Below are 26,927 nucleotides of genomic sequence, written 5' to 3'. Positions count from 1 at the left end.
GAGATAGGACGTGCCGCTGCTCGTTCAACATCGAATTAGTATGCCGAAATGGAATGGAACTGTTATCATGACTCACTCTGGAGTTAGCCTTGCCGCTGCCGTTGGATTGAAAGGCTTGCACGCATCTCGGCGATAGCTGCGGCAATGACGGTGATGTGACCGACAACACTGGTAAGCAGGACTAGGGCCAAAGCTGCCTAAATATGATGTGCTTTCCATCAGGCTGTGTTGGGCTGTGGCTGGTGTTGGATTTGATATTTCATCCAATGGTGGAGCAGGTTAGTGAATGCCACAGTCAACATGTGTGAATCTGATGGCTGTGCCACACACACACACACACACACACACACACCACCACCACCACCACCACCACCACCACCACCAACCCACAACAAACACAACACAACAGAAGCTCTACTCTCTAGCCTTCCTTCAGATCGTCCTCCGTTATTCTTGGGTCGTTTCCTCTTCCCAATTTCCAGCTGAGTTGGGGTATAAAACGTGCCATCTCTCTTCCCGTTCCTCGTATCAACAACACACTTCCTCCATCCTCACTCCCAGCTCGAAAGTCCAATCATTCGTTACCCATATGCAGATGAAGGTGAATATGGCCGTCAAGGCTGCTGGTGATCTTCACAATGAGAAGAGAGCCAAGGTTCTCGAGATCATCGACAAACTGCGTGAGCTCGGTGTCAGCGAGAGCGTATCTCTGCCTCAGGTATGGATGATTCCAGCACCTTGAACACAAGGGAAATCACTAACACACCACAGCTGGTCGTTGTGGGAGATCAGTCGAGTGGAAAATCGTCTCTCTTGGAGGGACTGACCGGTCTCTCCTTTCCAGTTGCGAGCGACCTGTGCACTCGCTTCGCTACGCAGATTGTTCTTCGTCGTACTTCGTCCGATGAGGCGGGTGCAAAAATAACTATCATCCCTGGTCCAGCTGCTCAGCAAAATGAGGCCCAGGAAGAGAAGCTCAAATCCTTCGAGCGAGCTTTGGAGGCCGACAAGTTTGATAGTGATGAGTTCGGCAGAGTGTTCGACGAGGTCTGTGTTTTGCATTGTTGATTTGTGTGTTATACTGATAGCTTTTCAGGCTGCCGAGGCCATGGGTATCCCAGGACCTGGAACAACTGACATTGAAAACATCGACAAGAGATTCTCCGACGATATTCTCAAGATCGAGCTGTCCGGCCCGGACCATCACCACCTTAGTGTGGTTGATGTTCCCGGTTTGTTCCACAGTACGTTGTCTTTGATCTTTCTTTTACCAGCTACTAACTTTGGCAGACCCTACGAAGTATCAGACAGAGGAGGATAAGGGCATCATCCGTGGTTTGATCCAGAACTACATCGTCGACAAGCGAACCATTATCCTGTTTGTCCCCCCGCCGTATGCAAAGAAAGTAACTAACCTCGCCTAGGGCCGTTATGGACGCCAGGAACAACCTCGCCAACCAGGGAGTGTACGTATCGTTTCCATACGCACGATGCTACCTGCCAATCCTGTCAGGTTCTCTATGGCTCGAGCCGCCGACCCACCAGGCAAACGTACGGTTGGAATCATCACCAAGTGCGACGCCGTGGAAGAGGGTGACGAAGCAGGAGTACGTCTCTAGGTCTATTCATTGACCTCTAGCTAATACGCAAACAGGTCCTCCGCATCGCCAAAAACGAAGTCGAGAAACTCACACACGGCTGGTTCGCAGTGAAGAACCGATCTACTCAAGAGATCAAAGAGGGCATCACAGTCGAGGGTAGACACAGGAAGGAGAGGGAGTTTTTCTCTACCGCTGCTCCTTGGACTGAGCTCCCGAAGGATCGAGTTGGGATTCACGCGCTGAAGAAATTCCTTGGTGGATTGCTCTATGATCACATCAGGATCGAATTCCCCAATGTTGTCAAAGACATTGAGGCTTCGCTGGCAGCCACCGAGAAAGACCTTGAGCTTCTCGGCCCATCACGCCAGACTGCGATTGATCAGCGACGCTTCCTTGCACGCACGGCCAACATGTACCAGCGCGCAGTTGACGATGCATTGAGTGGAAGCTACAGCCCGGATCTTTCGTCTGATAGCGCTTTAAAGCTACGAATGCACGTTCGAGAGCTGGGTGACAGTTTCTCAAAGGCCCTCACAAAAAGTGGCCATTCCAAGGTGTTCTGTACCCCCAGTGGAGAGCTCGACCCCGATTACACCAGACCAGGAAAGGAAATCCGAAAGTCCAAAGTACAGTTGGACAGCGAAGAGGATATCACGACCTGGATCCGTCGAGCATATCGTGAGTCTCGTGGAACCGAACTACCTGGGACCGTCAACCCACGGGTTCTCGAACGCCTCTTCCGCCAGCAGTCAAGCCCCTGGAGTGGTATTGCCCTCATCTACATTGGAAGAGTTAGTGATGCTGTCAAAGCATTCAATCGGGACACTCTGGCTGCAATAATCCGCGATCAGGACGTGAGGGAACGGCTCATCTCTCGCCTGCAGCGTGGGCAAGACGCCACCCACGCCAAGGCGAAGAAGGAATTCGAAGAGATGCTCAATGATGAAAGAGGCGGCATATTACAGACGGTCAATCACTATTACGCCGAAACCCTCACTGCAATTCGAGACGAGCGAGTGCGCGCCCGGCTGCAGGGACTGGGACTCGGCGACACAACCTACGGATCCGTCAATCTCACCCAGGTGATGCAGCGCATCCACCTCAGCAACGAGGACCAAGCGGTGAATGATATTCATGATATCCTCAAGGCCTACTACAAGGTTGCACTTAAGAGGTTCGCTGACAATGTGGTCATTCAAATTGTTGAGCGCCATATCTTGGGCCGCGATGGTCCTGTCAGAGTGCTATGCTCGGACATGGTTAATGACCTCGATGACGCTGAGCTGTTGGACATTGCTGGCGAGAAGTTCCTGACCTCGAGTTTGCGCAATGAGTTGATCGGGAAGTTTGAACGCTTCCAGTCTGCTCTTGAGATCGCAAAGCAGGCTGGTATCTAACTGAGCTGGTGGCAGACTGTGTGGACTCGATTGGGCAAGACACCTTTGTTGGGGTATTGATTTTCTTTATTATATCACTGAATTGTCATAACCTAGACTAGAATGTGCCAATTAATACTAGGTATCTGTTTCTAACTTCCAATGCCAAACTGCAACTGTTCTACACCCACAGGTCATACAGCCCTGGAATCATGCAACCAATTTAGTATCTCTCTATTGTTGTTTACAAAAGCCTGAATGGCTATAATCCTCTTAATGAAATTGAATTAAATTGACGCGCTCTATAACCATCCCAACAATGCGAACACCATATAAGTTCCCATATCAACAATTAGTACCAAGAACTTCCAACAATATCCGATACAACAATATATAACTCTCAGTCCGGCTGGGAGGGATCATCCTGTAGTAGAAAAACTGTAAAGCAGCAGAGAGGGCTGTAGTAGTAGCACAGATGAGCCGATAGATCAGTCGTGAAATACTGGCCAGATTCAGTATAATATAGACGCAAACAAACCAAAGTAAACTGATATAGACGGACGGGATCCTGACCCCTATCCAGAGAGTCCTATGCATAGTCAACGAGTACTTACGACCTTGAGTTAAACAACTTAGTATACACCTGGTTAGTATTTTGTCGACCGCCATGAGTCTCTGTAGGGGTCAACATTTGAGTATCGTTTTGAATCTCTGGTATAGGAGTCAGCATTTGAGTACCGCTTTGTATTTCTGCTGTAAGAATTAACAGTGCTGGAGGGCCGCCATGTATCGATCTTATAGGGATCAGTAGCCGAGGGTCTCCATCTGCCTCCTTTAGAAGCAGCTTTCGAGTAGATATCGGAGTCTGGGTCCGATGAGTTTACACCTGAGTCTGAGTCTGGATCTGTGGTATTGTTAGCAATCATGTTCGAATCAATGCCATTTATATGGCCAGAGGCAGTAGATGTACCAATAGGAATCGGCAGAAGGCCCATAGCGTAGGCTTCCCTGCGAAGCCCTTGTCGGTCCAGAACAGGGATTGGATTTTTATTTCCGTCCTTAGCAAAGCGCCGCTCTTCAGGCTCAGCAAGTCGAGCCGGGATATAAGGGTTGGCTTTGGAGTACCCGATGTAGATATGGCCTTCATAGAGGTAGTCTTCGCTATGGCCCATATACACGGTGATATGCGGGTCATCCTCGGAGATTGTCCTTTCGATTTTGCCACGGGCAGTTTGTGTGAAGGTGCGTGTGGTTCCATGGTCGTACTTCCGGATCCAAATCTTTGTTGTTTTCATCTCTGCGCATGCTAGGCGGCATATCCTCTCGATGCCGGCTACACGGCCACGAGGTCTGTCGTCGGCCTTGGATATCCAGATAATCTATTACCGGGTTAGTTATACTGTGGCTTGAAGCGGGGAAAACAGGAACAGCCTGGTTCACTTACCCGTGGGTCATCAACTGTCCCCGATCCAACCGGCTCAATGACGGGGTCTTCTTCTAGTAGTCTCTCAACAGCGCGGACGTATCCTCGGACGGTCATCTTCATCCCATTCCTCCCAGCCGGTGGGCTTTTCTTCCCCCACTCAAGTTCGAGTTCCTCTAGCGTGAGCTTCAGTTTTGACGACGGCTGCGATGCAGATGCAGATCCAGGCGTCTCATACCGCGGTGCAGGTGCTGAGGCCTGGGGACGCTTGTAGGAGTTTTGATAGGGCTCGGCCATCCGTCTCGCTTCTCGTGCGGGACTCACTGGGCGATTAGAACCGCCCCATGATATATTCCTCACGGCAAGTCTGCTGGACGGCTTCCTCGTCTCGATGATCTCGCCCTCCTCGATGTCGTTGTAGTGAGATAGTCTAGACATTCTTGTCTTTGGCAGCGAATATCGGTTGAGAGTTGGTTTGAGAGTTGTACTGTTGTATCGAATAATGTGGGAGGTTGTCGCAAACACCAATTTTGCCATTTCTCCAGGTTTGTGCTGAGCTACTCTATATACCGACTTATCTACTGTCATGGACCCCCTGCTTTGTGTGCAAATATAAAGAGTTAGAAACATTGCAAGTTGATTGTTGATACTTCAACCGTGGATGTCCTCAAAGGAGTAAGTCGAGTGCATAATAGGTTTACATATTCCAGTCTCCATACATGTGAAGGCCTTTGATGACTTTCTTCCAGCTATGAGTCGTGTCCATGGCAATATTGGCTAGAGGGGCTTGGAACTTCCATCACAGTATACTCTTAACTCCCGACGCCATGTCAATGCAATATTTAATTAAGTGGTATTGATAGCACCAAAGAAGCTCAAACTTCTTTCTTGTCGCCATATGTGCATAGTCCCAATCTCTGATTAAGAAGCCAACATACCATGAATGCACTGCCAAACTCCAAAGCGTCTTTCGTTTCATCAGCTTGGTATCAAATAGATCAACGTAGTTGTAACTGCATATGTGAAACAATACATTGGACAATTTCTATGACAGCACATCGGACCTCGTGCAACAGGGTGGGTTAGTCGAATATTTCTATTTGCTCGCATGTTCTCATCTCCCTCGGGGAGGATCACTTCGCCACGGGTGCTCTCTAAGTGGCAGACTACAAGCAGTTGACGGACCGGATTGTCTATTACAAAGCCACTATTTCTACACAGCTAGTCGCTTAAATTCAGGCCGTTTAGACCGATTTATTTTAGCTGTCATTTCATATGCCAACCGTTGAATATTCATAAGAAGACACATCAGTGGCCTTTGTTCCGAACATTTTAATGTGACTATTTTTGGGACCCTTTCGGATAAGTTTCAATCATTATCCATGAAACAAAGGACAACTGAAATGTGTGTTAGCCGATGAAAGAGCAACTTGTGGTTTGTTTGTTCGCGCTTCACGGCTCTGTTGTAGGGCTGTCTATATAACAACAATGAGACCCGGCACGGTTTCTCTTGCCTGAGACCGAATACATAACGCGCGCCTGTGTCAAACTCGAACTCGAAATTTGTTTTCGATAGTGTTTGCCAGTTTGCTCCGAGGAAAAAAATAATTTTAAAATTTTATTCATTCCGTACACTCGGATAACAGAATTCGCCCGATTGCGCTGTTCAATCTCTAAGAATCATGTCTGGATCTAACACCCCAACCACCAAGGTGAACACCGGCGGTGATGAGACCATGCATATCACTGAGGAATACAAAGAGTGCGTGATCGAGGAAATTGTTTCTGCTGCCGAGGAGGAATCATCCGCGCCTCCTCCAGGCCAGCTTCTGGATGGGTATGATGACATCGATATGCACTACGTTGAACGTGGTCCACATGGATACGGCATCTACGGCTTCGGCGAGCGAGTCGAGGACCCGTGGGAGTACCTACCAGGCGGGCATCATCCAGTGCACCTTGGCGATACCTTCTACAACTACAAGGTCATCAACAAGCTGGGCAGCGGCGGATTTGGGACCGTGTGGCTCTGCCGTGTACTGGAAAAGGACCCTACGGAGTACGTTGCGCTCAAGATCATCCGCGCCATGAACTCTGGTGAGGATAATGCGGAGCTACTCAATGTCCGCCGCTTGCTTAAGCTTGCGGAGACTGACCCGGACGTCGAGAAGTACTGTTTGCTTCCGCTGGATCGGTTCGAGCTTGAGGGCGTGAATGGGGTCCACCAGTGCTTTGTTTACCCGGTTGCTGGGCAGGCAGTCCAAGAGATCTGGAACAATGTGAAGGATCCAGAAGAATATCTGCGCAGTTTGACTCGTCAGACTGTGGAGGCCATGGCGATGTTTCACAGGCATGGAATTTGTCACGGAGGTAAGTCCTTGCTCCTATCAAATGATCCAACCCCTTTCCGTTTTAATACCTATACTAACGTATTCAATTCTAGACTTCCGACCTTCAAATATCCTTCTTCGCCTTGATGGCCTGAACGGAGCCCGAGAGGAGGAGGTTGAGGATCTGCTAGGCCCGGCCGAGACGCTTGAAGTTATTCCATTCACAAACATGGACAAGAATGCACACCCCCCTGGGTACCTCGTCAAGGCAGTCGAGTTTGATGGCCATTTCAATGCCCGGTTTGCTTCAGATAAGATCTGCGTGATCGACTTTGGAGAGTGCTTCGAGATATCAAACCCACCAGAAAGGGGAGCCATTCCGTACGAGTACGCCTCGCCGGAACTTGCCCTTGCTGACCAGTGTGGGACCCCCAGCGATATCTGGGCGCTTGCCACCTCGATATTCGAGATCCGGACGGGCTATAAGCTGTTTTCCATGGAGGCACTCAATATGTACTCAGCCGGAAAGCGTCACTACAAGTCGCGCGAGCATCCGACTACTTACGCGTACTGGATCATCAATAAATGCGGGATGCTTCCCGAACCGTTCTGGTCAAAATGGTCTCCCAAATGGAGGAAGTGGGAGCTCCGCTACGGTGTCCCCGTTGAGGAGGTTGAGGAGAGGTCCTTGGACCACGCACAAGTCCGGCTAGAAACGATACGTGAAGGGACAAGTCGCAAGGTTGGCCATCTTCTCAGACCGCTCCGTGCAAAGCGTGGGTGGCGTGCGTCACTTACTGACGAGGAACGGATGCTTTTTGAAGATCTTGTCTTTAAAATGACTGACTACGATGTGTCTAAGAGGTTGACAATGGAGGAGGTCCTTCGCCATCCCTGGCTTTCGTACGGGGTTGGAAAGGCCTCATTGGTCGAGGTTCATACAACGGAACCAGTTCACGTCAACGTTCGTCAGCCCTATGGCAGTGGTAATGATGCATCTTTTGAACACAACGAGGTCCAATGCACCACGGCTGGCACCCTAGAGGTAGAGGATGTAGATATGGCCGAGGCACCTGCAACGGTGATTCCAGACCCGGTTGATGGCCCCCAACAAAATGGCCTTGAAGCAGGCTTTTCAAAGGGGGATATCCATCAACAATCGGTCGAGATCAACCTACCGCAGTCACAGGAAAGCAGCACGCCCGCTGCTCAAGAGCCTAGCAAGTTTGGGCCTACATTGGAGCTGAACGTGGTGCGAGAGGGGGTGTTTGCTGTTTCGACGTGGCTTCGCACGACCGTTGGCAAGGCGTTTCAATCGATGATAGCATAAGTTAGGAGTTGGCTCAGAATATGTGTGTATAACGTTAAATAAACAATTTAATAAAACAAAAAACCCCTTAAAATTCTTTCGCTCTTTGTGTGTTGAACATGTAGTAGTAGTAGTAGTAGTAGTAGTATTCATACCTCTCCAGCCTGCCGATTCTACTGGCCTGCTATGCTATGCCAGTGTGTGGAATATGTAGGAATGGCCCTTGATCATAAAAATACTATGTCATCTCACTATCTCTTTAGCACTTTATATGCCTACAGTAAACTTACGATTGTAGCTCCAGCGCTGATGATATAATATATATAGTTATAGTTGCAAAAGATGGCAGTATGTGAAAGAGGTATTGCAGAACCTGGAAATTTCACGTCTAAGAAATAGTAAGAATTAGTACACGCCATAGTGGGATTCAATTCCAAGAGGATCACAACGTTGTTACTGTCTGTTGATACTGACGATGGACAAGTTGTTGATATACACCTCAGGCTGAAATATCACGTGCAGTGAGATCAACAATCAGCAAGGAGGACGAACTTGCTGCATCTTCTTGCAACCAACTGGGTTTTCGTCACAACACGCCTTGATTGTCTCGTCCACTCATGAGAGACTGATAGCCTCGTAAAATGTCACCCTCTTCGCTGAGGGATGAGACCTTTACTACCGAGGATGAAAACGCGATCTTATTGCCTCAATCTGGGTCGGAGCACGAGCATGAGGATGAGGAACCAGCTCCCCAACGCCGTCACTTGGGACTCGTATCGACAACCTTTTTAATGTAAGATCTAGTTTCCGTATACCGGTACTCGATCGCTTTGCTAACTTGTTTAGCACCAATCGCATGATTGGCACTGCAATTTTCTCGACACCGTCCGCCATTGCTGAGAGTGTCGGAAGTGCAGGCGCCGCTTTGGCTCTTTGGGTCGCTGGTCTGATCCTCGCGTACTGTGGTCTCTTTATATGGATTGAGCTTGGCTCTCTCATGCCTCGGAGTGGAGGTGAGAAGGTATACCTAGAGGCTGCGTACCCAAAACCCCGAATGCTGGTGACCACGGTGTTTGCTGTCCATGTTATTTTCCTAGGGTTTACAGGTGAGTTTCGTACCGCAGCTGACAGGGGATAGAAATTGACTGCGCAACAGGCATTGGCAGTGTCGTTGTGGCCGAGAATATTCTCCTTGCTGTAAACGGGTCGGCGAGTGACTGGGTCAAGAGAGGGCTCGCCGTTGGAGTTCTCGCGATCATAGCCACGATACATATCAAGTCCTGTGCTCTCGGAGTTAAGATTATGGTAAGAACAGCAATTGGGGTAGCGGAGCCATACTGACGATAGTAGAATTTCTTGGCTTCGGTGAAAATCCTCATTCTTTTCCTCATCATCCTGTCCGGGCTGCGCGCTCTTGGAGGCGACCTACCACAGATTCCCCATCCAGCTAGTAGTCTAGCGACCCCCTTTGCCGGATCTTCTTCCGACGTATCAGACTATACCAATGCCTTGTTCAAGATACTGGCGACGTACCAAGGCTGGTCTAATGCGGCATATGTGCTTGACGAAGTGCACAACCCTCGCAAAGTCCTGAAGATCGCCGGTATTGTAGGTGTTGGGACTGTCGGACTACTATACACCTTAACCAACATCTCGTACTTTATTGTTGCAACCCCCGAAGAAATCAGCAAGACCGGGGTCACAGTGGTCGCCCTGTTGATCGGAAAGGTGTTTGGAAGTACAATGCTCTGGCTGACAGCAACACTGGCGGCGTTATCGTCATTCGGAAGCTTGATGACAGCCTCGTTTTCAATGTCGCGAGTGGTGCGAGAATTTGCGAAGGAAGGACTAGTCCCGTATTCTCGCTTTTTCGCTGCCAGTACGCCGTCTGGGTCACCGTCTGCAGCGTTCCTTCTTGTCTTCCTCTCGTCCACGGTAATGATCTTGTTCATTCCATTTGGTTAGTTTGTCTATCCTCACACGAGTACAGCGTACTAACCATATTAGGCGAGGTGTATAACTTTCTACTGGACGTCGGACAGTACGCCATTGCGATAATCAACGTCCTGGTTATTATCGGATTGTTTATTATCCGTAGACAGCCAACCCCCCAGCCCACATTCCGTGCGTGGACCCCGATTGTGTATTTATTCTTTGCCTCGCAGATTTTCCTGTTGGCCACTCCATTTGTGCCTACAGCGTTGGATAGGGGCAAGGCATTGCCACCTTGGCTATATTCCGTGGTGGCCATCCTCGTACTTTCAGGAGCCGTCATTTACTGGTTAGTGTCATGGGTGGTGCTTCCCACACATGGAAAGTTTGTCTGGACTGCTCGAAAGTCGATTCTCTCCGATGGATCATCGGTGGTGTCGTGGGACAAGGTGAAAGTAAGCTGAGCAGTCAACACCCACCGCAATATCCAAGTTCTTCTTTGCATGGGGTGGGATAGATGGGATTGGAAATAGCCCCACGGAGTATACACTGCGCCGTTAAGCTAGTGTTTGGCTTGCCTGGAGTTCGTTTATTCGACACGGCCCAACCAGAATAATAGCCAATACCATCCACACCCATACGGTGGCAGGCCTTCTGCAGTGGTGGCGCCTGCGATCCGCGTATCTAATATGGCCAGCGGGCTGTGATTGGTCGATTTAAGCCAGGCTTGTAAGCCTCATATCATAACAAGAGTCACAGTTCTCCAGAAGCTTTGTCGCCGTCACGAACTGTGACCCTGGGTAGTCGTGATCCACATCAACGCCTGTACCGACTGCCTGACAAATACTCTTAAAGATTTGATCCTGGTTCATGGGGCGGATATTGCGGAACATGCGGGCTTCCGTTGCGGGTTTACGCCACCCGATGTTACCGCTTGTACCTACAAGGATATACATATGCCGCTCGTCCAGCCAACTTTGGATCAGTTAAGCAACCCTCTGTCCATACTTTCTCCACACTCGAACGCGTCCACCCACAACTTTCTTTTTCCAGCATGCCACTTGTTAGGATTGATGTCATTCGGGATGCGTGGTCACCCAGCGAACTCAAAAACCTGGCGGACACCATTCAGCAGGTGATGCAGACTCATTTTAATGCTCCTGCGCGAGACAGATACCAAGTAAGATGGGAACCTACATTCTTCCTAATGTACGAAGCTCTTCCAAGTCCTTGCTCCTTACAAGTCATTTTATTTAGGTCATTACCCAACACGAAGATTATGAGCTGATTTGTGAAGACACTAACCTGGGCTTCACTCGAACCAAGAAACTCGTAATCATTCAGATATTGCAACAAGGCCGGAGCGCAGAGCAAAAGGCGCAAGCCTTTAAAGCGTTGGCTGAGAATCTGCAGGATAAGTGTTCCGTGTCTGGTGATGATTTGATTATCAGTTGTGTTCAAAACACTCAGGAGGACTGGAGCTTTGGAATGGGTGTTGCACAGTTCATGACTGGAGAGCTGTGAGGGCTTTGCATCTGAACTTATTTTACCTCCTGCATCTACGGTATTTTACATACGCACATGGATAGAGATAGAGAGTTGAAGAGAAAGATATACTTTACATTTCAAACTTGCTGTCCCGTGGTTTTGGCGGGATTGAGGAGATTTTTATTGTTCTATTATATACAGGAATATCTATCACATAATTATTCCGAGGAGGCGTGACTCCCTATTATCCTTCACGCTGACCCTTATTGAGTCAAGTATCCACGTAGATAGTACAATGCCGAACATAGAACCATCCAAGATAATTAAAATTTGGAATCCACCTAAATGAATCTTCGGGGTAGTGATCCCCTGGAAAACCGGGATTGCACGCACAAGGCCATCAACCACGAGGCCTGTCCTGTTCGCTATTTGGCCATGAGGGCTTTAGCTCTTCCCCATCACTTCATTTGCATTTCCGTGGTCCAAGCTAGCGGAGATTGGCCAATGGTTAAGGATCCCGCGAAACTGTTCCGATGGAGGTACTGACTCCTCATCTAGAAAAGACTGTTGAGAGACCGAGATCAAACAAAACCCACAAGTCCAGATGCTGGGCGACCCCGAGAACTAACTCCAAGACGTTTCCTCGGGTTACTTCGTATCTGATGGATGACAGGAACCAGGGCCTATTTGGAATCGTGTCTCAGGCGAGCCCCAAAACGTCTAAAGAAAAACGGGATGGGAACCAAAACCGCCGCTAAACAACCGAGCAGAGTGCTTGCCCATTGGACTCCCATATTCGAGAACATCTGCCGCGTGAAGAGGGGGAAGCTCGATGCAAAAGCAGATCGGAGGATGATGTTAGCTGCTACGGCAGATGCGGCGCTGTATATTAATAGTGTGTGAGTGAGTGATGCTTGGTGAGTATGAAAACTGAAGGCAGTGCTTACACTGGTAAATAGGCATCCACGAGATAGTTAAAGCACGGGAGGAATATGCAAAGGGCGCCGAAGCCGATGAAGATACCAGAGACTGCCGGGGCAGCCCAGTGGATTTGGGAGGTGAGGCCGGTCCAACCGAACCTAGGATTTCATTAGGTACGTGTTCAATAACATCATGCAAGTCAACGCTACCAGAAAAGGCCAATAGTGAATATTGGAGCTCCAATCAGGGTTGGAAACAGACGCCATTCGGGGACGGGGATGTTGTTGTTGTGTACCAGCTTCTCGATATACTTCCTCTGTTGCGAGAGAATAAAGGCGAGGCCCAAGAGAATCCCAACAATCAGGCCGACAAAGGTCAAGCCCGCAACCCCTGGTGTCATACCGTATACGTGCTCAAAAACGTAGGGGTATGCCACTAGGAGGGCATACACCAAGCCATAGATGAAGGACATATAAAGCGATATCAGAAGAAGGACAGGCTCGGTTATAAGGAGTCTTAGCGGCCGGGTTAAGTACTTTTCGGCTAGGCTGCCAATATCAAGCTCAGCCTCTTCTTGTTGCGCATGAACTCCCCAGTTCCCTGATTGTTTCCGAAGCAAAGAAGCCTTTGCGGTGAGAACACACGGGGCGTATGTCTCCTTTAAGAAGAATAGCGAGAGCAAGCTGGTAGCGAAGGAAAGGAAAGCTGGGATATACAATGTCCATCTCCAACCAAGATAGCTCGACGCCGTAAACCCACCAGTGATAGGCGCAACGAACGGTCCCCCGAATACTGTCAGAGCGTATACAGCAATCGCGACTCCTCGATGTGTGTTGTTATAAAGGTCGGCAAGCACACCAGGCACAACGGTCAGTTGGCTGGCGCCGCATACTCCAGCGAAGAATCGACATATGATGAGAGTCTGAACGTCCTTTGCAACCGCACAAGCAATGGTGAATATCCCTTCTCCAAATATGGCAATTAATAAAGGCAGTCTCCTGCCCAGGAGCTCGGACATGGGCGCCCAGATCATCGGGCCCGTCGCAAAGCCCAGAACGAAGAGTGTCGTACCCAGAGTAATCACTTCCCTCCCAACCCCAAATTCACGGCTCGCTTTGTCAATTCCCGGAGGGAACATGCCACTGTTCAAGGACGCAATGAATGTACCAGAGCAAGCTAATACAGAGGTCAGAAATCTAACATGGTACCGGTGTTAGCGCATCAAGCACTCCGAATATTAGTCGATAATTGTGCAGGTAGAGAAACAAGGAAGGGGCAGATGAGTTCGGATCCGACAGTGATATTTACTTTGTGGTTGAGGGCCAATTTTGAGGATTTAGGGGGTCATCAGGGCCGTCAAAGCAGACGTGATAAAGCTCTCTATCTTCCAGAGCCGGCGGAAATGGTCTTCCTCCCCCAATTGACCACTGGCCAGTTGGTTTATCACCATGTTCCCGATCGTCGTCGAGCGACATAGTGGGTATTCCGTAACCCGTCGCCTTGAAAAGTGCAGCTTGTGAGGTTGACCTGGATTTCTGTTCGAAAATGCTTCAGACTTTATAGTGGTCGGGTGTTGCGGGATTGCGGTCGGAATACTCAGTCTTGCCACGCCGTGACGTAAAAATGAAATGAAATAAATTAAAATGGAGAGAGATTTTGTGTCGAACCTGCATAAATGAGTTTGTTCCAAATACCACAAAGGCTTCAAATTGTTTAAACAATACCGATACTACGGCTTCCTGTATAGAACGGGCCGAGTCTACATGGGTACATACTACATACTATCTCGCTCCGGAATTTGCCCGTGAAGGCACCATACGGGCAATCGGCGGTGCTTTCTTGGTGGGTTACAATGCAGGTTCGTAATCATAAAAACCGTCTGGAATGAGAGAAAAATTTACCTGTCCGTTTCTCCGAGAAAAAGACTGATATACCGCTATCGAGGTAGGGTCTACTTGGAGCCTCGAACTGGATACCCGCAATATCCGCAGTGTCCGCAATAGCCAACATACCCGGCGCTGATGTCACAACGAGATGAGTTAAGCATATGCGATTCGATAAATAAATACAAGCGTAGTGTGGTTATGGCGCCATATCCTGAAGGATTCAATATTTCATATATTCGACCCGCGTGGGGGTGAACTACCTGATCAGTAATCGAATAATGCTCCGCCAGAGCCTCCTCTGGTCGACATAGCGAGCCCCTATATCAAGAAAGGCCACGAAGCCTCTTCTTCCTATACTCTAAGCATCTCAATACAAGCGCTACAGTCCCCTTTACCATAGTTTCTATCCTGTAGGCCATAATCAAACAACATATACCTCCCCCAGAATTCCCAGCAATTGCTCGATTCAAGACATGGCGTTGTACAACAGTGACTGTCGAAATCCCCTAGAGGACCTCGAAAAGGCGTTCGATACGTCCTTGGAGGATGGGACTTGGCCTGGCGTGGTGGTTGCAGCAACAAACAAAAGTGGAAGTTTCCACTACGCCAAAGCCTTCGGAAACGACGATGGTACGTCTGATGGGAGGCCGCTCGCCATGAGCTCCATCATGGCGCTTGCATCCATGAGCAAGCTCTTGACCTCGATTGCTGCGCTTCAGCTAGTCGAGAAACGGATTGTGGATCTAGAGACGGATGTGTCTTCCTTGCTACCAAAATTGGCCTCCCAAGGCGTATTGTGTGACTGGGATGCGGCAGGGCAACCGTGTATTCAACCGCGCAAGAATCCAATCACCCTCCGAAGCCTCCTCACACACAGTAGTGGAGCAGGATATGATATGAGCAATCCCAACCTTGCCCGCTTTACGGCTTACAAAGGGCGGAATGTCAATTCTGGTACTACTGTTGACGAGCGATTTGGCTACCCACTGACCTTTGAGCCGGACACTGCATGGGAGTATGGGACAGGGATTGACTGGGTTGGACAGCTAGTTGAGCGTTTGACAGGGCAAACCCTAGAAGCCTACATGCAGAGACATATTTGGGAGCCCCTTGGTATTGAGAAGATGAGTTTCTGGCCTGCAAGACTTAGCGGAGGAGACAGAAAGGTCAGGATTTCAGTTCGAGATGAGGCCTCAGGACGGTTCACGGCGCTTAAGCAGCTCTTTCTGACTGAAGGGGTTACGGACTGCTTTGGAGGACAAGGCATACACGCCTCAATGGAGGAGTTTCTAAAAGTCATTCATTCTATCCTATCTGATGATGGGAAACTTCTCACGAGCGAGTCGATTGCCATGATGTTTCAGTCCCAACTCTTGCCGGCTAGCCGAGATTCTCTCCAAAGACATATCAAAGAGTGCGACCCCCAGTCCTCGTTCATTGGTATATTTGACAACAACCGCTTGTATGACTGGGGATTGGGTGGCATGCTAGCAATGGAAAATGAACCATTTGGACCGCAAGCAAAGACGCTGTTTTGGAGTGGAAAACCGAATTTGTTCTGGGTAAGCAACGGACCCTGTCTGCATCTTTAACTATACTAAAAGTCTCGATAGTTTATTGATAGAGAGTCCGATATTTGTGGCGTCTTGGGGACCCAGTTTCTCCCGCCTGGTGATAGGAAGGTGGCAAGGATGATTGAGGTCTTCCAAACCAAGATTTACGAAGCAAGATGCAACTTTTAGTCTTCGGGAACGTTCATATTATATTTCAATTGACTCATGGAATCCTTCCGAATGGTAGGAAATGTTGGAGATAGCTGGCTAGCCACCAGCCTTGCAGGGCTTCTGGTGATCGTGTCATCCTGCGGCTGTGCGGCTATTGCGGGCAGGGAGCACTTATGGGCCCAGGGCATATCTGCCTGGCTGCTTTCAACTGTTTTGGGCAGTTAATCGAAGTCCCAGTTTTTTTTTCCCTGCGTTAATTTCACCCTGCTTCGGTGTTTATACCCGTAGTATGCCCCTATGTCGCTGGGTTTGCCGTTCAAAGCTCCACCCTCACCTGAGGACAAATGAAGGATGAACCAAATTAGTAACCCTAAAGTCTAGGTAGTTATACTACGTGGGACCTTGGCCAAGGGCGGGTGTTGCGGAAGCAGTGCTTGTTGTCCATTGACTCCACAATAGTATCAAGTTCTTCTATCATGTTCCGGAGGCCTTGAAATTCTTCGAACATAACTTGTTCATTTATTTCGCCCATCTCCCTTGCAGATTAGCAACTATTACTCCACGGGTCCTTTTTATACAACGTTTCATGACTCTCTGTACCCAAGATGACTCCAGAGCAGACTTCTGTCATAAGTCAAACAATCCCTGTCCTGCAACAGTACGGTGAGAAGATCACAAAGGTATTTTACAGTAACATGCTTGCCGCTCACCCAGAGCTTAACAGCGTGTTCAACGTGACAAACCAGAAATCTGGATATCAGGCCAGAGTTCTTGCGGAGGCCCTCTACGCCTACGCACTGAATATCAACAACCTGGAAGCACTCACGCCCATGCTTGAGCTGGTTTGCCACAGACATGCATCACTGGAAATTACACCGGGTCAGTACGATATCGTCGGGAAATACCTAATCGAGGCGATGCAAGAGGTTTTGGGAGATGCCTTTACACCAGGCATCCGAGATGCGTGGACTGCTGCTTATGGCGCACTTGCCGGAATCATGATTCAAAAAGAACGCTCGCTTTATGATCAGGATGGCGAATGGAAGGACTGGAGAGACTTTCGTATCGTCAAGATCGCGCGCGAATCCGATGAGATCTCCTCATTCTATCTTTCTCCTGTCGACGGCAAACCCCTCCCAGCTTTTATACCCGGCCAGTACGTCTCGGTGCGTGTCTATATTCCTGAAATAGGATACATGCAGGCACGGCAATACTCAATGAGTGATATCCCCTCGTCTGAGTATTACCGGATTAGCGTGAAGCAAGAGCAGGGTCAGCGTTTCGCGCCTGGTGTGCTTTCAAATGTTCTTCACGGGCTCAAGGAGCCTGGCCAAGTCGTAAACGTTTCTCATCCTCGAGGTAACTTCCACTTGGACAGTGTCAGTGGAAGTTCACCAATTGTTCTCATTGCTGGCGGTGTTGGTATTACGCCATTGGTATCCATGTCGAAGTTTCTCTCGTCCAGCTCATCCGCAACGAAGCGTCCTGTTCACCTCATTTACGCCGCGAGAACTACGACTGCTCGGGCTTTTTACGAAGAAATCATGGAGATCAGTCGCGCAAACACCAACTTCAATGCAACGTTCTTCATCGAAGCCCCTGAAGCAAGCGACAAAGCTGGTACCGATTACCATCATATTGGTCGGCTTAACCTGCAACGTCTCCACACGCATCGGGATCTCTTCTTGAATGAGGCGCATACGAAATACTACATATGCGGACCGTCCCCATTTCTGGACGCAGTTAGGCGCTCCTTGACCAGCGAAGGAGTAGATTCATCCAGGATCAAGGCGGAGCTTTTTGGCGTAGGTGGCTTCGTTGAATCAAAGCCCCAGACACATTTGTAACCGTGCAGGAGTATCTGATTGGGGGTTTTCTTGCGTTGCCATCTACGTGTTGGGTATTGCGGATGTGGCGGCTAGATTTCTCCAGACTTTCGTCACGAACTGAATACTCCGATATGCGGATTATGAGGCACTTCCGCTGCTACACCTGTTCAAGTCGTGTTTCTCCGCGCACATAAGGACTTTCAGCTATGTTGTTTGTATCTTACAAATCCAAGCCACTTGCAGGTCCCTGGTGGTGAAGTAGGAGGATCTCAGTTATATATAGAAATTATAAAACAGAAAATACCAACTGAATAATATAGAGCAATGTAGATGCCTAATTGGCAGACATATATTATTTCTAGGTCTAAAGTTTGGGCTTATGTTGCCAATTCAGGATTTTTCGAGCACCTTCACGCATGGACTTCACAATATCCCCAGCGGGCATTATTTCTCTGATGAGTCCAACCCCGGTCCCAGCATATGTGGTCAGTCTCCCCTTAGGACCGTAGCCTCCATATCCCCGATTCAACTCTTCACGATAGAGCTCGCGGTTTTTGACCTCACTAAGGCCGCCCAGGTCATCAAGGTAGGTACAGTTGATCAAACCACGGCCATCATAGCCCTCTGGCCAGCCATGAATGTCGCGCACCTTGTCGTATATCGTTGTTCGAACTGTGGATATGCCTCCATCCGAGGCATCTAGAATGGCCTTTTGATAGCCATGAGCGACCATAGATTCAGGACTAGCGAGAAACCGTGTTCCAAGCACGCACCCTTCAGCACCCAGAGCCATAGCTGCGACGACGCCGCGACTGTCGGCGATTCCGCCCGCAGCCATGACATGGGCTCGCTTCTGGGGGTAGGGACGGAGTTGTTGAAGCTTGTCGTTGATTTCCGGCACAAGGGAGACAATGCTCGCTCCGCGAGCGAGTGAATGTCCACCGGCATCCAGGCCCTGGACGACAATGACATCCGGGTCGATGGCGTTGACTACCGCAACAGCATCGGCCACAGAGCCGACTTGAACCCAGATCTTGGTTCGCAATGCGGTGACCTCTCTGATCTTGGTTGTCCAGGGAATAAGATCCTGAAAGCCGTTTGGAGGAGCAAACAGCCAAATAGCAGCAGGGCAGTATCTGGAAAAAGACGGGAGAGCCTTTTCCAGAGACGCACTCCAGGTTATAAACCCCACGCCGACAGGTAAGAACTTTGGGACGCCGGCCTCAATCTCTGCCGGAGTGTCGGCTTGGCCGTCTTGATGTAGATCATCGGCTTCTTCTAGTAGGTCTTCAAGGTGGTCGCTGTGATACCCTGCGGCAATAAAGCCCAGACCACCTGCCTTGGAAACAGCCACGGCGAGTTTGGGCATGGCGACTTTGGCCATGGGCGCCGACACTATGAGTGGAGACGCTACCCAAGGGTAGTCGGCAGCAATTTTGGTCGGTAGGCTGTCGAGAGGGGACATTTTTGTCATCATGCAAGGGATGTTTGAAGATGAGGAAAGTGTTTCGGCCCTCTGGAAGTGAAATTCCAAGATCAAGAAAGTGGTGTTATACGGACTGTAAATAGTTCCAATTGCAAGAATAACCAAATGCAAGCCAGGGCGGGTCCAAAAAGATCTTCCCCGCAGATCACTACTCTCTTAACCCCCAGATTCCATTGCTGAGTAGCCACGATAAGGAGAACGAAAGCAATGTTGGATACGCCCTCCGCAATACCCGTCCAATTTCCAACCCCGGAAGAGCCGACGAGAAAGGACCGGGGCAGTGGGGTGTAAGACGTGGAGGATATTGCGGAGGTTGGCATTATTGATAGCATTTCGCTGTCGGCCTTACGTAGCCCTAGTTGATAGAAGCGGCCCGCAATACCCGTTGGGACGACACAGTCCAGCAACTGCGTCCTGCCATGTTCTGTACTCTCAACATATACAACACTTAAATACCACTTTACACTTAATTGTGTTTGAAGGAAGAGTATCAGTCTCGACTTCCTATCCCGTTCAGATCTTCCCAGTCGAAATGGCGTCCAATGCAGGCACTGCTTCAACAGGCCCAACAGTGCAAATGAACCATGACCGTATCGAGTCTCCTGCCGATACGCCCAACTTCATTGATAACGAGTTCCGGTCCTCCCAGACTACCACGTGGATTCCAGTCCATGATCCGGCAACGAACAATCTCGTCACGCGCGTCCCCCAGTCCACACCAGAGGAACTCGCTGCAGCAGTTACCTCCGCTCAGAATGCATTTCCGGCATGGCGGACAACCAGTATTATTGCCCGACAGCAGATAATGTTTCGCTTTACGCATCTCATCAAAGAAAACTGGGACCGCCTTGCTGCATCGATCACACTGGAGCAAGGCAAAACCTTCAAGGATGCTCGAGGGGACGTCCTCCGTGGACTTCAAGTAGCTGAAACAGCTTGTGGTATTACCACTCAGCTTCCAGGAGAGGTCCTCGAAGTTGCTCGAGATACGGAGACCAGAAGTTACCGAGAACCTCTTGGTGTTGTTGCTGCTATTTGTCCATTCAATTTCCCTGCTATGATTCCCCTCTGGTGTATTCCGATTGCTGTTGTGACCGGGAATATGATGGTTTTGAAGCCATCTGAAAGAGATCCCGGTGCTGCTTTGATTCTTGCTGAACTTGCGAGAGCGGCAGGTTTCCCCAAGGGTGTTTTGAATATAATCCATGGGTCTGTGGACACTGTGAACTTCATTCTTGATGAGCCTGCCATTCGCGCAATTAGTTTCGTTGGTAGCAATCGTGCTGGAGAGTATATCTACTCTAGAGGCTCAGCCAATGGAAAGCGGGTGCAAACCAATCTCGGTGCGAAAATCCATGCTGTGCTTCTGCCAGATGCAGACAAGAACGCCGCTCTGGACGCTATCGTCGGTGCTGCATTCGGGGCCGCAGGGCAGCGGTGTATGGCGCTGAGTGTACTTGTTGTAGTCGGCGACGACGCTGATTATATCCCTGCTCTGATTGAAAAGGCACGAGGTCTGGTGGTGTCTGCTGGCTTTGAGAAGAATGTCGACGTCGGTCCGGTGATCAGCCCTGAACGCAAGGCGAAGATTGAATCGCTCATCGCGAGTGGTGGACGTGAGGGTGCCACTATTGCTTTGGACGGCCGAGGGTACAAATCAGAGAACTACCCCAATGGAAACTTCGTACGTTCCTTATGCTTCTGTTGGTTGCGTTGCTAACTCTCTCCAGGTGGCACCTACGATTCTAACCAATGTCACAACAAATATGGAATGTTACAGAGAAGAGATATTCGGCCCTGTTCTGGTTTGCCTTTCTGTGAAGACCCTCGAAGAAGCCATCCAGCTTGTCAACGCAAATGAGTATGGCAATGGGGTGAGTGTCTTCACCAAGTCCGGGGTCTCCGCTGCCTGTTTCCAAAAGAATATTGAGGCAGGACAGGTCGGTATCAATGTTCCAATCCCGGTCCCACTTCCTATGTTCTCCTTCACTGGAAATAAGAAGAGCGTCGCGGGTGGGGGAGCAAATACATTCTATGGAAAGCCTGGGCTGGCTTTCTACACCCAGCAGAAAACTGTGACTAGTCTTTGGCGCCGAGAGAACACTGATACTGACAAGCAAGTTGCTATGCCGTCTCATCTATAAAGCTGCATTCAATGCGTTGTGCCCAACGCTGTGAAGAGCATAGCTGAGGGATCCTGGAGCATATATCTTTTCAGATCATTATAGTATCTAACTTCCTGGAATGGTTGAATAAATCAATATTTGGGTTTTGGTGTACTACAATGTTTTGATTCTTGATGGTTCGTTGATGTGATACTGTCTTGTCTTGTATCTAGTATCAAAATGAGGCTTCCGCGTCTATTTCCGGTACGGAACCTCTGACTGGGATCACCCCAGCCTGCTGAATATTCCTGACTTCCCGCTCTTTACCATTCGCTATCTATTACTGCTCCGCCTTAGAAACCCGAGCTGTAATCACAAGACAGATAGCGTCGGAATGGCGGGTATTGCGGGAACCAGGGCTAAGACTCGGCCATTTAACAAAGTCAATATCATATCAACCACCTGACACGATAAATACAATTTCGTTTATCTATATACCGGGGCTTGAGATAAGGAAACCCACTTATTATCCTTTGTAGCATAGCACCGCAGCGATAGCTAATCTTAACGCACTGTACCAACCAAAAGGACTCCCGCGAACGTATTGCTAAAGTATATCTAGTATGACAGCTTACTGAAACCCGAGACAAGGATTGATAACTCCGCGGAGCTTATTCACAGTGATGAATAGAACTTGGGGTAAATAAATTCATGGTTTCCCCGCATTATTGTTATAAATTGGTTGATATCTTCCCATCAAAAACAGAAAAAACCAGACATCCGGACCAAAATCTATTCTTTCTCTCCAACATCTAAGATATTAACTTGAGAACATGTCTACAAAGCCCACGAATACGCCAATAGAAGGGGAAACGGAGGTCCTTTCTCACATGCCAACCAAGGATAGCATCATGGTCCCTATTCCCCGGGATACGTTTGAGAAGCTCTACCTGACTCCTAAGATGCCCATTGCAGGAAGGCTGCGGCAGACATTTGGAAACCCAACCCCAATCTCACTAATGGGGTTCTTGGTATCTGCAACGCCTAATGCAATGCTCCACATGGGCTGGAGAGGCGCTGGTGGTGATGGAGGGGCCATCCTGTAAGGTCAAGCCAGGTAGAGATGTCCAGATCTCGATTAATAGTCCAAATCTAGCCCGGCGTATATCGCTTTCGGTGGGATGACCCAGATCATCGGTGCAATTGGAGAGTGGATAATAGGGAATACCTTCTCCTGTGCGGTATTTTTCACATACGGTAAAACTTGCTATCCTGTGACTTAGAAGTGAGGTATTGATGCATATGTAACAGGATCATTCTGGCTGGCATATGGTGCCTCCTTGATGCCATTCTTTGCCGTGGGTGCCCAATACTCCTCTACAGGTAACGGCTTTGAGGGTATGGAAACATCAGGATTCCATGCAACGTCGGGCAAGTACTGCACCAAAGCGAATAAGCTGAAAGGCTGGGCTAACACATTATTAAAAGGTCTATACTACGTTATTCTGAGTGTGGTTACTTTCGTCTTTCTCATCTGTTCCATTCGAACAAACGTGTGCCTGTTCCTCGCGCTATTATTCCTGACAGTGGCATATAATCTCTATGCAGCAGTGCATTTCACCACTGCCCTCGGACAAGAGGCCTTGGCAGCCAAGGTAGAAGTGGTATGTGATAGACAGGGTGCCTTTAACTCTTTATGCGAAAGATTAGGCTAACTCCTCGCTTCAAGGCTGCGGGTGCATGTAATTTCATACTCTGCATTCCGATATGGTACATCTTTGTGGCCCAAATGCTGGAGTCGATCGACTTTCCTTTTGCGTTACCTGTCGGAGATTTGAGTGAGGTGGTTTTGGGAAGAAATCAAAAGGCGCGGAAAAGAATGGATTGTGAGGCATAGCTCACCCTCCCTCTCACCATGTCGGACTTTCTGGGCGTGCGGGTTATATGACTAGTCATTCCGTAGCATGTAAAGCACATCGGGACATGTTAATACATTGTACCGACACAGTCCTTGAAGCTCATGGCCTTTATTTCACAGAAGGTCCACGAACCTAAGGGACGGGTCTACTTAGTCGGACATGCAGTCTCTATTGCTTACAAAGTGGGATTTATCGTGATCCCCCAAAATTCCACAGCAAATCATCCGTCCATCACTTATGAAAACGTTTGTGATGGAGCGTCCTCTTCCGAGAGCGTACTTTGCTCCTTGATCAGCCAACCCCATGGATAATATACAAAGGTGATTCTGGGACGACTCCCAGCCATTTCAGTCCGTGTCCTACGTCCCGTTGTTATATGGGCCATACTAAATGGCGTACTTGGTGGAGATAACATATGTCTCCATCATTCTCAGATACCATTGCATAATGTAGTATCTGACGTGCTGAACACGCCAGCTAACCCTAGTATAGAGTGCTCCTGGCAGTAGGCTAAAAGAGGACTAACAAGCCACCCCGCACCTAAGACGAACAAATTCGCCATTGAATAGGCTTGGCATCGCCAATTACATGGCGTCGAGCTCGTTTCAGTCTTGTCACGGATACATGGTGTTGGCAAATGTAACTTTGCCGAGGCCATCCCAAGAACAGCCTTCCAACGAATGCAGATGTCCCAAGCCCCTGCAAAGTAACGTGTCGAATTGTCCGCATTGAATGTAGGGAAAGAACCTATTGGTGGATTTGCGAGGCAAAGTAGCATCCGTGCCTTTCTTCGGGCCCCAGGCGATTAGCCAATTCCGCAAGTCTGCCCCGGAGTCTAAACTATCACTATCACGCCAAGGGCGCCAACGAGGCATGATTTGGGTTGCTTTCTATTACGATATTTGGTCGATGATGACGCGTTCCGGCGAGTATTTGACTCTGTATGGAAACGAATCGTCGAACAGTCTGTTGCTGGCCGGCATCTCCCCATGCAAACAGCGATGTCCAGCCCTAGAATGATCGCCTGGAGCACAGATAAGCAGCAAGTCCTTGAAACCAGGAACGGGCAACTCGAGGTGCGATCATAGCCTGATCGTCGGTCGAGACCTGTGATCGTCAGCATCCTCGGCCGCACTTCCAGTATACGGGGACCCCAGGATATCGAATTTATAGCCCGCTACAACGAGCAATTAGGATTAGACAGTGGATATTGTCCTGGTCGACCGTGCAGGATATTCCCCATGAAGCCCGCCCCGTGGCGCCCTAATATTGTGAAGAATCGACGCCATTGTTCTCATCTTGCGGGGAAGGGCGACCTGGCAGGGATCTTTGCAACTAAACACCAACTACCCCTGCTTCATCTCCGTCTCATCTGACCTGTCTAGACCCAGGCACATGTCTAGGACCTTCAGCATAAGCACAGAAGGTACGATCGACCGAGGCTGCCTTTTCAGTCGCAATGTTCTGCGAGACATAAAAAGGGCCAAACTCCCGGCCTTCGACCATACATCTCACCAACCCCAAGATACTCCCCAGTTTAACAATTCTATTCCATACCATCCAACCATCTATTCAAAATGAAGCTCACAGGCCTCCTTACCCTCACTCTCGCCTTCAGCGCCTTCGCTGAGCCCATCCCCAAACAGAAGCGCGCCCTCGCCGACTACACAGGCGTCTTCGACAAGATCAGCACCCAAGTCGGTGCAGTCTCCGACAGCGTCGCCTCCTACGTTGGGGGCTCAACCCCGGGAACCGACGTCCAGGATGCCGCAAACACCCTCGTCGACGTGATCAACGACGGAGCGACCAGCGTCAGCGGCTTCGACCCTCTCAGCAACTCCGACGCCCTCGCGCTCGTTTCGCCCATTGAAACCCTCACCGGTGACGTCGGCAGCCTTGTGGATGCTGTGATTGATGCGAAGCCGAACTTTGATAGCGATGAGCTTTCGGCTGATGTCCTGTCCTCGCTTCAGGCGCAGAAGACCGCTGCTGAGGCGCTCCGTGATGCTGTTACTCCTAAGGTTCCTGAGGCGCTGCAGGATATTGCTGCTGAGTTGGCGGAGGGGATTGTTACCGAGATTAACCGTGGTATTACTGCCTATTCTTGATTGAGTGTGAACTGTCTCGAAGGGGGAATATGGAAGTTGGGTAGCTCAAATAGTTGGATGCTCTGCGATAGCTCCGAAGTAGTCACTCGTTATGATTTACATGAATATAAGTATATGGTTTATTATTTCATCATATCCTGACGGCCAATATGAGGACAAATTTAGACCTCAGACTCCGTAATGAGAATCAGATACCACCCAACTTGCCCATGATCCCCGGCTGCAAGCCCTCCAACCTCCTACACAGCTGATCCCAAACATACTCCCTCCTCTTCACGCCGTCGTCACTCGACACAAATGGGACATAGGGCTTCAACTCCGCCGAACGGAAATATCGCCCATGGCTCTCTTGCCCACCCGCAGCCGCCATGACGATAAGTCTCGATCCCTCTTCCGCCGAGCGGGCAAAGAGCAATTCAAATGGTTTGAAAAACACTCCAAGCGCGCCGGACATTTCACCCGGGAGATTCGTCTTGCAGAAGCACGGGTCGAGAGAGTTTATCATGACGGGCGTTGAGGGTTCCGACTTGTCGACGAGTTGGGACAGTTGGATGACCCCGTATAGAAGGAGCAGTTTGGAGAGATTGTACCTGGTCCTTTCATGTTAGCTAGAAAGCCCTTCTATGTAAGAGTAGGGATATATAGACGTACTGATTCATCATATACGAACCATGCCTCCTCTCCCCAAACCACCCAAACAGATCATCCCCATGCTCCTCTGGATAAGTCGCAAAACCATACAGCTCCGACCCAACGAATGTCATATGCGGTGTTGTCCTGTATACCCTCGCTGTCTCTTTTAGTTTCGGTACAAGTTGCACCGCGAGCAGGAATGTCCCGATAACATTCACCGCGATGGTGCGTTCCGTCCCATAGCTTACTGCGTAGTTAGCAGCCTGTAGGCCAGCGTTATTAATCACGAAATCCAACCGCGGGAGCTTGTTGGCTCTATCCACGAATGATTTAACCGAATCAGGGGATTCCAGGTCAAGCTGCCACACTTCGAAGATGTCTGCGCTGCAGTGTACAGCAGAGTGGATCTCGGCCGCCGCCGCTTCCCCTTTCGATATGCTGCGGCAGCCTAGGATTATTTTTGTAGCGCCGAGACGCGCGATGTGTTTTGCGGTTTCTTTGCCTAGGCCGGAACTTGCGCCGGTGATGAGGACGGTTTTGGATGTGAAGGGGGTTGTTGGGATGGGGATTTGGAGGAAGAGTTGGGTGTAGAGGAAGTTGGCGAGGGATGGCATGTTGTGTTTGATTTGAATGGGATGTGTAGTATTCTACATTGCCCATGTATTTATATGGCGTGTCGGTGATAACTGCGCACGGTCAGCAAGTCCATGGAGGGTTTATCGCCGGCATGTCCGCGGATATAAGCACGCTATACAGCCCTCGGATTTGACACGGAGCTGAATATGAGTAAATAGCAACAAAATAAAGTGATTGGTTTATTATTTCTTTGGTTTTTATTCTCTTGTTTTAATATCGGC

General features: G+C 49.4%; 14 protein-coding genes across 14 annotated transcripts; 10 read left to right on the top strand and 4 right to left on the bottom strand.

The window, feature by feature from the left end:
* Nucleotides 1-286: 286 nt before the first annotated feature.
* Nucleotides 287-1,424, top strand: APUU_30177A (uncharacterized protein; the record flags this gene model as incomplete). Its single annotated transcript, XM_041701241.1, has 4 exons — nt 287-718; nt 772-1,047; nt 1,097-1,244; nt 1,291-1,424. 4 exons carry the CDS (start codon nt 287-289, stop codon nt 1,422-1,424), a joined length of 990 nt encoding a protein of 329 aa, XP_041554146.1.
* A 66-nt stretch (nt 1,425-1,490) lies between these two features.
* APUU_30176A (uncharacterized protein) lies at nt 1,491-2,998 on the top strand (the record flags this gene model as incomplete). The annotated part of the gene is made up of 2 exons (XM_041701239.1): nt 1,491-1,607; nt 1,655-2,998. 2 exons carry the CDS (start codon nt 1,491-1,493, stop codon nt 2,996-2,998), a joined length of 1,461 nt encoding a protein of 486 aa, XP_041554145.1.
* A 626-nt stretch (nt 2,999-3,624) lies between these two features.
* APUU_30175S (uncharacterized protein) lies at nt 3,625-4,937 on the bottom strand (the record flags this gene model as incomplete). The annotated part of the gene is made up of 3 exons (XM_041701238.1): nt 3,625-3,881; nt 3,948-4,356; nt 4,422-4,937. 3 exons carry the CDS (start codon nt 4,935-4,937, stop codon nt 3,625-3,627), a joined length of 1,182 nt encoding a protein of 393 aa, XP_041554144.1.
* Nucleotides 4,938-6,082: 1,145 nt separating this feature from the next.
* On the top strand, nt 6,083-8,060 carry APUU_30174A (uncharacterized protein; the record flags this gene model as incomplete). Its single annotated transcript, XM_041701237.1, has 2 exons — nt 6,083-6,770; nt 6,844-8,060. 2 exons carry the CDS (start codon nt 6,083-6,085, stop codon nt 8,058-8,060), a joined length of 1,905 nt encoding a protein of 634 aa, XP_041554143.1.
* A 620-nt stretch (nt 8,061-8,680) lies between these two features.
* On the top strand, nt 8,681-10,435 carry APUU_30173A (APC family permease; the record flags this gene model as incomplete). Its single annotated transcript, XM_041701236.1, has 5 exons — nt 8,681-8,832; nt 8,886-9,145; nt 9,196-9,344; nt 9,390-9,999; nt 10,047-10,435. The coding sequence occupies 5 exons, from the start codon at nt 8,681-8,683 to the stop codon at nt 10,433-10,435; spliced, it is 1,560 nt and encodes a 519-aa protein (XP_041554142.1).
* Nucleotides 10,436-11,025: 590 nt separating this feature from the next.
* On the top strand, nt 11,026-11,495 carry APUU_30172A (tautomerase family protein; the record flags this gene model as incomplete). Its single annotated transcript, XM_041701235.1, has 2 exons — nt 11,026-11,151; nt 11,229-11,495. The coding sequence occupies 2 exons, from the start codon at nt 11,026-11,028 to the stop codon at nt 11,493-11,495; spliced, it is 393 nt and encodes a 130-aa protein (XP_041554141.1).
* A 1,090-nt stretch (nt 11,496-12,585) lies between these two features.
* On the bottom strand, nt 12,586-13,855 carry APUU_30171S (uncharacterized protein; the record flags this gene model as incomplete). Its single annotated transcript, XM_041701234.1, has 2 exons — nt 12,586-13,576; nt 13,689-13,855. The coding sequence occupies 2 exons, from the start codon at nt 13,853-13,855 to the stop codon at nt 12,586-12,588; spliced, it is 1,158 nt and encodes a 385-aa protein (XP_041554140.1).
* Nucleotides 13,856-14,739: 884 nt separating this feature from the next.
* On the top strand, nt 14,740-16,008 carry APUU_30170A (serine hydrolase domain-containing protein; the record flags this gene model as incomplete). The annotated part of the gene is made up of 2 exons (XM_041701233.1): nt 14,740-15,828; nt 15,880-16,008. 2 exons carry the CDS (start codon nt 14,740-14,742, stop codon nt 16,006-16,008), a joined length of 1,218 nt encoding a protein of 405 aa, XP_041554139.1.
* Nucleotides 16,009-16,595: 587 nt separating this feature from the next.
* Nucleotides 16,596-17,837, top strand: APUU_30169A (uncharacterized protein; the record flags this gene model as incomplete). The annotated part of the gene is made up of 1 exon (XM_041701232.1): nt 16,596-17,837. The coding sequence occupies one exon, from the start codon at nt 16,596-16,598 to the stop codon at nt 17,835-17,837; it is 1,242 nt and encodes a 413-aa protein (XP_041554138.1).
* Nucleotides 17,838-18,183: 346 nt separating this feature from the next.
* On the bottom strand, nt 18,184-19,284 carry APUU_30168S (nitronate monooxygenase; the record flags this gene model as incomplete). Its single annotated transcript, XM_041701231.1, has 1 exon — nt 18,184-19,284. The coding sequence occupies one exon, from the start codon at nt 19,282-19,284 to the stop codon at nt 18,184-18,186; it is 1,101 nt and encodes a 366-aa protein (XP_041554137.1).
* A 553-nt stretch (nt 19,285-19,837) lies between these two features.
* On the top strand, nt 19,838-21,449 carry APUU_30167A (CoA-acylating methylmalonate-semialdehyde dehydrogenase; the record flags this gene model as incomplete). Its single annotated transcript, XM_041701230.1, has 2 exons — nt 19,838-20,989; nt 21,036-21,449. 2 exons carry the CDS (start codon nt 19,838-19,840, stop codon nt 21,447-21,449), a joined length of 1,566 nt encoding a protein of 521 aa, XP_041554136.1.
* A 794-nt stretch (nt 21,450-22,243) lies between these two features.
* Nucleotides 22,244-22,516, top strand: APUU_30166A (uncharacterized protein; the record flags this gene model as incomplete). The annotated part of the gene is made up of 1 exon (XM_041701228.1): nt 22,244-22,516. The coding sequence occupies one exon, from the start codon at nt 22,244-22,246 to the stop codon at nt 22,514-22,516; it is 273 nt and encodes a 90-aa protein (XP_041554135.1).
* A 2,390-nt stretch (nt 22,517-24,906) lies between these two features.
* APUU_30165A (cell wall mannoprotein 1 family protein) lies at nt 24,907-25,437 on the top strand (the record flags this gene model as incomplete). Its single annotated transcript, XM_041701227.1, has 1 exon — nt 24,907-25,437. One exon carries the CDS (start codon nt 24,907-24,909, stop codon nt 25,435-25,437), a length of 531 nt encoding a protein of 176 aa, XP_041554134.1.
* Nucleotides 25,438-25,624: 187 nt separating this feature from the next.
* On the bottom strand, nt 25,625-26,684 carry APUU_30164S (uncharacterized protein; the record flags this gene model as incomplete). The annotated part of the gene is made up of 2 exons (XM_041701226.1): nt 25,625-26,027; nt 26,089-26,684. The coding sequence occupies 2 exons, from the start codon at nt 26,682-26,684 to the stop codon at nt 25,625-25,627; spliced, it is 999 nt and encodes a 332-aa protein (XP_041554133.1).
* Nucleotides 26,685-26,927: the final 243 nt, after the last annotated feature.

Source organism: Aspergillus puulaauensis, chromosome 3 (assembly GCF_016861865.1).
Source record: "Aspergillus puulaauensis MK2 DNA, chromosome 3, nearly complete sequence".
Lineage (NCBI taxonomy): Eukaryota > Fungi > Ascomycota > Eurotiomycetes > Eurotiales > Aspergillaceae > Aspergillus > Aspergillus puulaauensis.
Note: the sequence above shows the minus strand (reverse complement) of the source record. Positions and strands in the feature narration are given on the sequence as shown.